Source organism: Helianthus annuus, chromosome 5 (genome assembly GCF_002127325.2).
Source record: "Helianthus annuus cultivar XRQ/B chromosome 5, HanXRQr2.0-SUNRISE, whole genome shotgun sequence".
Lineage (NCBI taxonomy): Eukaryota > Viridiplantae > Streptophyta > Magnoliopsida > Asterales > Asteraceae > Helianthus > Helianthus annuus.
Window position 1 is genome coordinate 7,067,490 of NC_035437.2, and position 13,637 is coordinate 7,081,126.

The 13,637-nt window shown below is 38.5% G+C and overlaps 1 protein-coding gene across 1 annotated transcript; it reads left to right on the plus strand.

Moving 5' to 3' along the window:
• The first annotated feature begins 9,695 nt into the window (after nucleotides 1–9,695).
• LOC110938495 (40S ribosomal protein S20-2) lies at nucleotides 9,696–10,587 on the plus strand. The gene is made up of 3 exons (XM_022180795.2): nucleotides 9,696–9,873; nucleotides 10,319–10,379; nucleotides 10,445–10,587. Exons 1-3 carry the CDS (start codon nucleotides 9,712–9,714, stop codon nucleotides 10,585–10,587), a joined length of 366 nt encoding a protein of 121 aa, XP_022036487.1. The 5' UTR covers nucleotides 9,696–9,711.
• Nucleotides 10,588–13,637: the final 3,050 nt, after the last annotated feature.

Below are 13,637 nucleotides of genomic sequence, written 5' to 3' on the forward strand. Positions count from 1 at the left end.
CATGAAAACTGCAGGTGCGTTCGCTAATCCGAATGGCATGACTAGAAACTCGTAGTGGCCATAGCGAGTCCTGAATGCTGTTTTAGCGACGTCCTCATCCTGGACTATCAGCTGATGGTAACCTGACCTCAGGTCAATCTTTGAGTAGTAGCTCGACCCTTGCAGCTGGTCGAACAAGTCGTCAATGCGTGGAAGAGGATAACGATTCTTCACAGTCACTTTGTTGAGTTCACGGTAATCAATAGACATTCTAAAGGTACCGTCTTTCTTCTTCACAAATAGTACTGGAGCTCCCCAAGGCGAAGAGCTAGGACGGATAAAGCCCTTATCCAAGAGCTCTTGTAGTTGTTTGGACAGTTCTTCCAATTCAGTGGGAGCTAAGCGATACGGTGCATGAGCTATAGGTGCTGCTCCAGGAGCTAGTTCAATCTGAAACTCGACCTGACGGTGAGGCGGTAGCCCAGGTAAATCTTCAGGAAACACTTGAGGAAAATCGCGTACCACTGGGATATCTTCTAATCTCTTCTCCTTTGCTGATGCATCAGTAACAAGTGCCAAAATGGCAGTGTGACCCTTTCGCAAACATTTCTGAGCCTTCAAAAAGGAGATGATACCGACCACGGCACCACTCTTGTCGCCTTGAACTTCGAGAGGTTCTTTACCAGAACGGGGAATACGAACGATCTTCTCTTTGCATAAGATCTCTGCTTGTTGTTGGGATAACCAATCCATACCAATGACGATGTCGAAGCTACCCAAAACTATAGGAATGAGGTCGATGGAGAAAGTCTGACCGGCTAAGACGATGTTACAACCTTTGACTACATGTGCGGCCTCTAAACTTTTACCGTTGGCTAACTCTACGACATGTTTGGTGTTTAAGGCTGTTGGTGTACGTTTTTAACATTTGACTAACTTTTAGAGACACATAACTAGTATCCGCACCCGAATCAAACAATACAGTAACATAAAAGTCGTCGAGAAGAAACTTACCTATAACCACGTTAGGATCATTCCTTGTGTCACCCTGCCCCAGTACGAACACACGACCCCTAGCATCATTGCCATTATTGTTCCCCCCATTGTTGTTCCCGTTGCCCTGATTGTTGTGGTTGTTGTTGTTCTGGTTCTGGTTTAACTGGGGAAAGTCACGTTTGAAGTGGCCTTCAGCACCACATTGATAGCATCCTTTGTTGCCTCGCTGTTGTTGCTGCTGCTGGTTTCGTGGAGCAGGTGGTTGTTGCTGCTGATTATGATTCGCAGGTCGGGAGTTCCTGCAATCTTTAGCCTCATGACCCATCTTGAGGCACCGCTGACAACGACCCTTGATGCACTGGCCGTTGTGGTGCTTGTTGCAAGTATTGCAACCTGAGACTGAGCTGTAGCTGAACCTTTGCTGGAATCCCCATCCCATTTCCGCTTGTTGTCACTGGGAGTAGCGGAAGTAGTAGCATCGGTAGCACTGATACGTTTAGGCAGCCTGTTCTGTTCCACTGCCTGGTCTGTGAGGCGATGAGCAAGACGCTGAATATCCTGGATGTTATTAAGATTGGCCGATGTCACATGGCTTTGAATTTCTGGTGCCAGCCCTTTGAGATACAACTCTATACGCCTGACAGGAGGGTCCACCATGGTTGGACACAGGACGGCCAGTTCGTTTGACCTTTTAGTATATGCCTCAATTTCCGACCCAGTCATCTTCAAATGAAAGAACTCCACCTCTAACTTGTGGATGTCGTCACGTGTGCAGTATTCTCGTTTAATCAGCTCTTTGAAATTATTCCAAGGGGTGGCGTTAGCAGCTGCCAACCCTAAAAGTTGAACTTACGCATTCCACCAAGTCAGCGCGATTCCTTCCAGTGTACCAGTGGCGTACTTCACCCTGCGAGCCTCAGGGCATTCACACAACTCGAATACGGACTCGAGCTTTTCAAACCAATGGAGGAGCCCAACTGCTCCTTCAGTGCCGCTGAACGTGCTTGGACGACAGTCCATGAAATTCTTGAAAGTGCAAACAGGTGGCTGAGCGTGTTGACCTATTGTGTATAAGAATAGGACAAAATTAAACACAAGAGTTGGTTTAGGAATGTAGGATCTAAAGATCCTAGTGTGAGTTACGACTGCAGGGTATACCTCCTGCTTGTGCGGCTGCCAGTGCCGCAGCAACTTGTTCGTTAATGAGAGTCGTCAACTGGGCTTGAGTCAAGTTAATACGTCCAGCCATGATCTTCATAGCAAATGTAACATAAGTGAGAGAGGTTCGCGAATAGTGCGATGATAGAAGAGAGTAAGCACACAAGTGTTCTCAAGCAATAACGAATAGTAGGCAATGTAATCTAAGCATACCACGAGCAAAGTTCTATGTAATTCTAGCAAGTAGGTGATAAACATAAACCATATTACCTAGGATGTTGAGTCTTGCACGTGGAGCGAAGCGACGTTGTGGATCGTTGAGCACTGTTCTGGTTATAGTCTGGTTTTAATAAAAACGTTTTCCTTCTTATTAAAACCGAGTTCTCTATAACCAATGGCTCTGATACCAATCTGTCACACCCCCAAAATCCACTCGCGGAGTATCACCGCTTGGAGGCGTGACTGACCAGGATCAAGCCACCAATCATATTGAACATGTAAGTAATAAGTAATTCAACCAAACCAATATGAAAGGTGTTCAAAACTTCAATATTATATCAATGTTTAGTGGAAGCATAAAAGTAAACCCAACATAAGTAATAGTATGAAATGTCATAAAGTTTAACAAAACATTCACGATCCTTGTCCACAACGACCGCGCCTCCTAGTGCAAGCTCCAAGTGTACCTAACGACCTGCAAGGCATGTAACAGAGAGTCAACAACTAGTTGAGCGAGTTCACAGTGGATTGTTTAGTAATAGTGTTCATTTCGTAAAACGTTTGTTTGTTTAGTAATCCATGTTTCGTATATAATTACATCGCGGCCCTCCAGGCATGTTTGCGAAGATTAGTGGGGGTTTCCCATATATTGTAGACTAGTTTTATTTGTATCGCGGCCCTCCAGGCATGTGTGCGAAGTTTAGTATCAGTATCGCGGCCATTCCAGGCATGTGTGCGAAGATCAGTATCAGTATCGCGGCCATTACAGGCATGTGTGCAAAGAGTAGTGGGGGCTTCCCCATGTATCACTAGTCTAGCAGTATCTATAAGTGACCTTTCCCAAATGAGGTCAGTAGTACGTAATTCCCACAACCATGTAAGTACAATCAATCAATCAATCCCATTCCCTACCCCAGGAATCCCATGCCTTAGTAAGAGTGTGAACTCACCTTGGTTTGCTCGGTATGATAAAGTATGTGCTCAAGTTAATCAATCAAGTCCTAAAGTACGCATGTGTACATAATCAGTTTGTATTCACGGAGTTTGCACATAAGTATAATCACAGTGGACAATGCATCAACAATCACCGAGTAGCACAATGCACGTATTCATAATCATACAAGTCAGGCACAACAATTAACTTCAGTTAGTTAATTCAGTTAAGTCTTAACATAATCAGATTGAATTAAGTCACTGTGCAGTTTACCCATTCGGCGAAACACCCTCTGTTTCGTCGTTATAACCCTTGGCGAAACACATTTCGTTTCGTCGTGACAACCTCGGCGAAACACACATTCGTTTCGTCATACTCGTTTCGTCAGGATAGGTGTTTCGTCTACACATGTCAGTTACGTCGTCAACATATCAGTTACAAAGATCAACACTGAAACCCTAATAATCATGAACAGCCGTTACCCACAGATTACCCACAATCAACAGTAGTCAAGCAATCATTCTGGAATCATTGATACCCTCAAAGCTAATACGTGTATTCATACAATCCAGTGATAATCATGTGCACAGCATCAAATCAAAACATAATTGTGGTGTAAGAATTTCATTCAAGAGCATCGAGTTAGTCTAAGATAGTTCGTGACAGAATATCAACCCTATCTACTAGTCACAGATCATCAACAATCCAACTTTCACATACGAATCCGTAATCCGATAACCTAGATCCCATTATAATCAAAACATCATCTACTTGTGAACATTAGTCCTACTAAGAATCAATTAAATCTGATATCGTCCATGCAGTTAACAACAATTCAATCAACAATGAACAACACTAACCGAGATAGAAGAAAATAATGGATTGATCGCTAAGAATAGCTTCGGGACTTCAAACTGCCGTCACACATGAGAGAAATAGCTCTAGGGTTTTTCTTATTTTGCCAAAGGTATGAAACAAGGGTCGGTTCACGTTAAAATATATGAATTGACAGACTGGGCCCGTAATGGGCCTCGGCGAACCGTTGGGCCGGCGAAACGCACTGTTTCATCGAACAAAGGATGGCGAAACACATCAGTGTTTCGTCGGGTTGTTTAATGGCGACACACTCTTGTTTCGTCTACTCGTTTTGTCTGATGGGTTATCATATCACTTAAACATATTACAACATATACACTTAAACATCCAAACACATAAGCATGCACAATCACCATACACTTTATCATGTCACAACGTATACAGTTACAAAGCAAACAACTTAAGCAAACAGTTAACGTACATTTAATGCGAAAACAGAATCTTGGAAACTCGAGTTGTCACAACCTGGCCCTCAACCCCAGCCAGGGGCTCTGCCCCTTGGACCCCGCCAGGGGCTGCTGCCCTCGGACCCCCGTCAAGATCATAAAACGCAATGACTAAATCAAAAACCCAGATCGTTAAAATGAAATCAAAGAATTTCTTACATGAATCGAAGTCGGTTTCTTCAACGATTGATGAAATTTGAATGATAGAAACACTTATCCGCGATCGAATCGAACGGATCGAGTGATTATCTTCAAAATCATAGGAAAAAACGATACTTTGTGTGAAATTAAACTGTGTTTTCTTCAAAAAAAAAGCTGAAGAACACGTTGATCAGGTGTTTGAATCATTGATTGGTGACGAAAATCGCACTATAATGTAGTGATTATTGAGATAGAAAGTGAAGAAATGGTTGAAGATGGTGGGTTTTGATAATGGTGGGTTTTGAAGTTACTGGGGAGAAGAAGGAAGAAGAAAGGATAAGATTGACTAAAATACCCTTCCTCTTTATTTTAAATTTTTCCACATGTCCTAATCCTATTGCTTCCTATCCTTCCTAGCCAAAATAAACTTCCTATTTAATCTTTTCCCTTGATATGAATATAACAATATGCTATCCCTAAGTATTAGGATATAACATGATCTATATGACTATATGAGACAATTAATTGTGACGTGTTTGGTGGATTGTATCACGGGTCGTATAAGACATACCATGTGTGATATGTTGGTTGCTTGCTTGCATGTTAAACATACATGTCTCCCATACCAAATAGACAAACCCATTTGCCACGACACATAGACACTAATTACACCTTAACTATAGCTACATTGTATCATCTTCATAAAGGATGTCAGCAATACTTTGTTACTAACCTGTTGATATGAACAAGAAGCTGAAACAGAAAATAGTAAAATAAACGAGACAGTAACGATGAACTGGGCTTGTGTTTGACACAATTCCCTTAAACAAATCCGCGGTCTGTTCCCAGGGTACGCCGGTTCGAAGCAGCAACAGCGCAGCCGGACTTGAACACTTGCTTAAAAAGAAAAGGAGTTGTGTTGCAAAGACTGAGATTGAGAGAGGAGAAGCTATTGTAGTGTGTCTGAACTGAATCATTTGGTGCGGTCTTATAGCCACAAAACCGTAACTGTATTCTCATTATCATTACAGCAAATTAAAGACCAGAATAATGGTCATTATTGCAATTATTGTATCAGTATAAAACTGGTTGTGACAGAAACAACAGAAGTGACGATCGCAGAAACAGTAGTGTTCATGGGCTGGGGTTCCATTCTGAAAAGAAACAGGACAGGAACAATTAGTAATATAATCTATTTAAGTTTGTTAGTAACCTGTTGATATGAACAAGAAGCTGAAACAGAAAACAGTAAAATAGACGAGACAGTAAAGATGAATCGGGCTTGTGTTTGACATAATTCCCTTAAACAGATTCGCGGTCTGTTCCCAGGGTACGCCGATTCGAAGCAGCAGCAACACATTGCCGGACTTGAACACTTGCCTGAAAAGAAAAGGAGTTGTGTTGCAGAGACTGAGATTGAGAGAGGAGAAGCTGTTGTGGTGTGTCTGAACTGAATCATTTGGTTCGGTTTATAGCCACAAAACCGTAACTGTATTCTCATTATCATTGCAGCAAATTAAAGACCAGAATAATGGTCATTATTGTAATTGTATCAGTATAAGTATAAAACTGAAACATAATGATCATTAAAACGAATAACAATTACGAGTCAGTGCAAAAACTGGCCTCACGCGCGCGTGGGTATGACTTGTGGTAAAACATGTTATAAGACTACAATTGTTTAGTCAAGCATTTGCCTTATAATTAGTCTTTTCTTTTGTTCACATACCAATGTGGGACAAAGTGGTTTTACCACTTGAGACTTTCATTCACACCAAAACTTCCAACATACTTTTTAAAAACTCCAAACAACTGTGTTAACTATGGAGGGTTGGTGGGTGTTCAATGAAAATTATTTCAGGAGGCATTGTCCAACTAAGTTTTTCAATAGTTTTCTTTCTTCCTATCGTAACGAGGTTGTTAAAGTGATGCGTGTATGAATTCCTTAGTTATTTTTAGCTAATTTTAGGAAGTAATTTATTAAATAAAGGGAAAGATGCAGTTGACAAAATTAAGCATTAATAAAGAATTTGGAGACGTCGGGATTAGAGCCCGCGTCCCCTTGTTGTTTAAGCAAGACAATAATCACTAGTACAAGGGTTCATTTATGTTATCTCTCAATTCAGTGCATATATATTCTATCTTATACAGCGTAAACTCTATACAAAATTATAAAGATTTGGTTCCTCGGAGGGTTTGGGTCTTGTGTCGTCGCCCACCCTGCACCCCTACGGGCCGGTCCTGCGATGATATTGCAACACAAATTATTGTTAGTGTTGTCACATGTATGTATCTCATGACAAAATTCAGTTGTTTAGATAATATGAAGTGAATAAAAGAAAGGCAATGAATGAGAGTGGATGCTCGCGTTATACGACGGAAAACATAAACACTATAAGGGTGTGCATTGTTTGGTTGGTTCGGTTATTATCCACAACCGAAATCAAAGTCATCGATTAGTCTATTCTATTAACTAACTGGTTTGATTTATTCGCTTAGGTTGACGGTTTTTTGTTTGATTCGTTTAATTTTGATTAATAACCAAAACCAAATTTGGGTTAAAACTTTTGCTTAGAAATACATGAAATTGAGGTACAAAAACATGAAATAGAAGTACAAATACATGAAATAGATGTATAAATATGAAATACATAAACGGAATGTATAAAAGCTATAAATATATGAAAATAGGAATGGTTTGGTTCTGTTAATTTTGGTTAAACGATGGAACAAAAAATCGATAACCGGTTTTTGTTAATTTGAATGTTAGTTAATCGGTTTTCAGTTAATTCAGGTTTAGGTTGATTTCAATTCGATTTTGTATATTCTCAATTCGGTTTTGATTAATGATTCAATTATTGCTCACCTTTAGACCATAACAATACTATACTAAAAAACTATAGCAATACAATACTCAAGTTAAAGAAATAAAATATTTATTTTTTTAATGTAAATTTTCTAAAATAAATATTAAGTTACAAAAAAGTTATGATCGTTTAAAAATTGTGAGGCAGTTTGTTTTCATAAGGGGATAAAGTGTAATTAATAACTAATTATCTATATTTTTTTAAAGATGAACGATTATAATATAATTAAGATGATTGGATTAAAATGTAATTAGTGTTTAATAGACTAATTTACACTTATTTTAAATTGTACCTTATGCATTAAATAATTTTTTTTTTAATTTTTAGGTATTTTAAAATGTCCTTGGATTATATGGGAAGATGTTGTAAGAAGTACAGATTCAAACCTTTGTGTCATATTCAACGAATGTCTTCGGATCGGTATTTCTCATGCCTATAGATCCGAATAGGTTTTGTTTGCGACATTGGTCCGGCCAATATGATGTATTTTGCCTGGATTAATTGGGTTTTTTTTTTCTAGATACATCCGATACCACATCTTTTTTTCCACTTTTTATTTTTATAAACCAAACTAATTGATGCCCCGCCCACGTTGCGGGGCGATAGCTGAATAATTCTCAATCAATTAAAAAAAAAACTGTTATAATTTTGGTAGGAAAAAAAACAAAAACGATGATAAGACCGTAATTTTGGGCTCAGGTCAAAACTGTAATTTTTCAGGACTAATGAGCGAGTGTTAGGCAGCTCCTTAACACGAAAAAAAATTAAATCGAGTAAACCAATTAAAACAAAAAACCTTTATAGTTTTCTAAGAAACCTAAAACGATTGAAAAACGTAATTTTTAACTGAGGGCGAAATCATAATTTTAATTCAAGGATAAAATCGTAAATTAAATGGACCAATGAGGGAGTGCCAGGAAGCTGCCGGCATGACTGTAATTTTACACTGGGGGCAAAATTGTAATTTCACCAGGAAAACAAACAAAAACGGTGGACAAAATGTAAATTTAAGTTGAGGGCAAAATCATAACTTGGTTGTGAGAAAAAAAAACTAATGGCAAAACTATAAATTTATACGGGGGAATGTCGTAATTTTTAACCGAGGGCAAAATTGGAATTTTTAGTTGGGAGCAAAAGCGTAAATTTATTTTTAAGTGGGGGTAAAAACATAATTTTGAACCGATGGCAAAATCGTAATTTTAAGGGAAAAAAACTAATGGCAAAACTGTAAATTGAAACAGGGCAAAATCGTAATTTTTAACCGGGGGCAAAATTGAAATATTTAGTTGGGAGCAAAAACGTAAATTTATTTTTAAGTGGGGGTAAAAACATAATTTTAAACTGATAGCGAAATCATAATTTTAAAACGGGATAAAATCGTAAATTTGTTAGGCCAACAGGAGAGTGCCAGACAGCTGACAGCTGACTGACACTATTCCCCTGACGGCCAAATCACCCAATCAAAGGGGTACCTCTATTGGCGCCGAAACTTGATTTTGTTGTTTTGAGGAATACCCTTCGATCAGAAAGTGTCAATTATTATGCTTTTTTAATATATATATTTTCTCAAACAGCTTATAACAAATAAAATCTCTAACTTTAAACCAACCTCTAAACTTTGGGCTTAGCCCAATCAAAACCAAATAAAAAACTCACTTTTGTATGGGCCTTGCATACAATTCTTTAGGGCCGGGTTCCATCTTCTCCCACCTTTTAATTTAGTAAAATACTAAAATGGTCTTAGGATCATTTTTACCACTTTAGTTTAAAAATAAAAGCTTTTGTATCTGGGTCGTTCAGGTTTTATTTTTGTTGCCATTCCATTCAATTGGTAAATTGGGTTAGAATTTTTTTTTCTTTTTTGTCGTTTTCCTCATTTAAATGATCAGACATAAAATGACGATTATGCCCTCCATTTAAATGAGAAAACGACATAAAATGACGATTATGCTCTGTAATTTACGAATGTTTAGTAAATGAATTTGTGCATACACATTACAAAATTGTTACGTCTAGGCAGCACCTGCAATGGATAAGATTACTTGTGATTAATGTATGGTTATTGATAAAAAATAATAATATACAGAAGCAAAAAATGGCGTATGCTGCAGTGAAGGTAACAAAGGTGGGGCTAGAAGAACCCCTAGAACAAATTCACAAGATTAGAATCACTCTCTCTTCCAAGAATGTTAACAACCTTGAAAAAGGTATTGTTTTCTTTGCAATTGGATCAAGAAATTTCGTTCGTTTACGTTCTATTAATAAACAAATGAATATGAACAAGAAATTTGGTTCGATTAGTTAAATGAACGAACAGAACAACAGAGGTCTTGTTCGTTCAATTGTGTTCCTGAACGTTTGTTCATTAGCGTTAGTGAACGTTCGTTTGTTTTTGTTTTAGTTAAAGATTTTGGTACTTTGATATATTTTACCTAAGCTTTTTGTATTCTTTAATTTTTATTTATTTTATTACCTTAACAATTAAACGAGGAAACCCTGTTCTTGTTTATGCACTGCTCCCATTTCCTTTCTCATTATTTACATTGACAAATATGATTGACATCCGTTCCAAAATTAGGGCTTCAAGTTCCAAAGCTGCTCTCTCTGCAAAATTCACCTTTAGCATTCGTTGTGTTTGCCGAATTTATTTGTGTTCATGAACCGTTTGTGAACACAGTTATTTTATTAACGAACACGAACACGGCCTTGTTACAACAACCAAGGTTCTTCACATTACGACAAGGAAGTCTCCTTGCGGTGAAGGTATTTGACCACTCTTTCTTTTAGTGCGACTACGCTGTTACTTTAAACATACTTGGTGTTTGTAGGCACAAACACATGGGACAAATTTGAGCTTCGTGTCCACAAGAGGGTCATTGATCTTTTCAGCTCACTGGATGACGTGAAGCAAATCACCTCCATCACTATCGAATCTGGTGTCGAGGTTGAAGTCACCATCGCTGACCCTTAAATAGCCCCTCATGTTTTACTTCTGTGGTGACATACATGCCTTTTGTTCTGTATGATATGATTTGTTTGTCAAGTTTTTATGGTTATAATATTGCGGATTTCCAATTGACATGGAAGAGAGGTAGACTTATGTTCATTATATGTTGAATAACATGGATGTGTTGTCTATCTTTTCGTTATTACAAAAATTGCATGCTGGGCCGGGTAGAATGAATTCTTTTTCTCTTAAGTGTATAAGTATAAGGTGAGAGTGAGACGAGGGAGCATGGAATGAATCACCTGAAAGACAGAAATTATTTATTTATAGTCGGGATGGCGAGAAGGGATTGGGGACTTCATTTTCGGAATATCCTTGTGGTCTCCTTTGTGCTTACCATTAGTGGTAGTAGAGGAGGGTGGAGATCCGCGATCATTAGCCAGACGCTATATATCAAGATGTTTTTGTGGTTTCCTCTGTTATAACCACTAGTGGTGACTGAAGATTACAGAGTTTCACGGAACGTCATTGGCCAGACGTCGTTATCAGGATGTCCTTGTGGTCTCGTTGTCATAACCGCTAGTGGTGACAAAGATCCATGGAACGTCATTGGTCAGATGTCGCTATCAGGGCGTCTTTATGGTCTCCTCTGTTTCTGACATTTCCAATGTGGCGTGTGGTCCTTGCGGATCGCTCATCTTTCTGGTTTTTGAGATATGGGTCGGATCCACACTTGACCCACGGGGGCTCTGAGCCCATATCTCTTTAAGTACCTCAGTCCAGTGTTGCTCTCGGGCATGCGGGCGTTTGGATGGAGTACTTGACTTCAGTGTTGTTTCTATGTGTTTGTGTGTGCTTCCCTCGGTTTGCCTTTGGGTTTTGGCCTTTTGATCCTTTGCGGACTCTTGTGTTGCGTTTTCATTTCATGGCTAGTAACTTGACCTTGGGTTGCTCAAGCAAGACTTTGCGGATGCATTGATCGCGGGTTTTGTGGGTCTAGACTTTTGATTTTGGAACCTCTTTGTGGATGAGGGTCTTGTACATATGGGAATGAAGTTGCAAAACCGACATGTAAGATTCATGTGTCAACCTATTATATATGTATAGATTATATATTATATATTATATATTATATATTATATATTATATATAATAGTATAATTTGTAACATTATGTTGCATTAAAGCTTATATATTAGATTATATTATACTATATAATAGTATAATTTGCAACATTTTGTTGCATTAAAGCTTGTACATCAAGCTTTGTAGATGTATTATGCATCTTATGGTTATACTCAATCTGGGTTTACAACTTTGAGAAGAGAGTACAAGGGATTATTGCGTAGGGTGCCCCATGATAATGCGTGAGTCTGTAGCAAGCATAAGACTATGTGTAGTGAGGCTTGAACTTCAAGCTCCTCCCTTGGGCATTATCCGACGTGTGGCTCCTAGTATAGATATAATTTGTAACACTTGTATGCATTAAGCTATACATCATCTTTTACAATTTAACCTCACAACTTTTTTACTTTTAACTTTGGTCCTCTATACTTTTCATTTTCCGCAAAATTTTCGCTTTACGTTCCGTTCTAAATTTTGTGAGTTAACACGGCGCAACGTGCGTGTGTGGTTAAACATTTTTACGTTGTCTTTTTTTTCCGTTTGGCAGGTTCATCGTAACGCGCGGGTCCTGGATCGACTTAGTTATTCTTTTATATGTTTTACGTTTCGGTTTAATTTCTTCGTATTAACACACCGCAACTTCAGTGTTGATGGTCGTTGGCAGTAGTGTGACATTGTGTTCGCCGCCGCCACAACGCGGGGGTGCTTAATCCTAGTTTGTTTTTTATTTAGTAATGTATGATGATATTGATAGCGGGATTTCAAACGACAAACATTTTGTAGTTCATACGACACCGTAGTGGGACTGTGGCAATGCAGAGTATGTACGCACGTATCCAACGATCCATTGTGGAGAAATGTTATGGTACACAGTGGGGACTCAGAAATCATTTGCTGGGGGTGCGGATGAGGTGTTCAACTATATTTTCAAGGGGTACGGTCGGGTTTTTTTGCCTAAAATATACACTAAATTTTTTTCTTCAAGGGGTGCGGCCGGCCGCCCACCCTGGCCAAAGGGTAGGTCCGCCCCTGATGGTACAATGAACATACTATTAAAGCGTTGGCGCCCGCCACTCCTAAGTTCTCTATATGCTGTGGTAAAGGAAAAGTTGTTCTCTCTTTGCTTCCACATACTCCTCAGCCGTTTCTAGATGGAAATGGTGGCCAACGATCAAGGGTGTATGATCGAAGGTATTATAAGCGGAGTCAAGTCTTTCTGGGTCTTATGGTTTAATAGTAGGTATAAAAACAAAAAGATCTTTTGGGTCATTTGATGTAAATTTGTAATTATGTAAGTTTTGGTTGTGTTTGGGCCGCCTCGGTTTGAGATTGACGTTTTTTAATGAAGTTTACGTTTTAAAAAAAAACGATCACGTGTGTTTAAAGAAATTATCAAGCTTTTAAACGGAGTGTTTGTGTTTACCTCAACCGACAGAAAGATGTGAACGAAGGTTGTTTCAATGGCCACAGGCCCACAACCACCCATAGAATTGGGTCATTGTTACCCACACATAATGATGCTCGTCCCAGATTACACTGGTAATAATATCATAGATATCCTACTAAATTTAATAATATTAAATATAATCATTGTAGCACTTAAAGTTTTCATATTTTCTAGTTTCATAGATATCCTACTAAATTTAATACTATTAAATATAATCATGTAGGAGTTAAAGTTTTCATATTTTCTAGTTAAAATAAATATAATTTATAACAAAAATGTCACATTTTCTTTTTGTTTATTGTTTGAAAGGTGTGAGTTATTCGTGAATGTCGGGAGGTTTAGAATATGTTGTCTTAATCGGGTCTGCGCTAAAGAGCCCCCTCGCAAAATAGATCCCCAAGTTAAACCCATCAATGAGAAACTTCTATCACCCAGACTCGAACTTGAGACCTGGAGGGAAAAACGAACCTGGAACTTAAATACCTGTGACCATCACTAGAGCA

What these genes read in the sequence shown, in the direction of transcription:
- LOC110938495 (XM_022180795.2), top strand. Translation starts at nt 9,712, where the DNA reads ATGGCGTATGCTGCAGTGAAGGTAACAAAGGTGGGGCTAGAAGAACCC. An exon ending in ATTTCGTTCGTTTACGTTCT is followed by an intron (nt 9,874 to 10,318) that starts ATTAATAAACAA and finishes GAACACGAACAC; the next exon opens with GGCCTTGTTACAACAACCAA. An exon ending in GAAGTCTCCTTGCGGTGAAG is followed by an intron (nt 10,380 to 10,444) that starts GTATTTGACCAC and finishes TGGTGTTTGTAG; the next exon opens with GCACAAACACATGGGACAAA.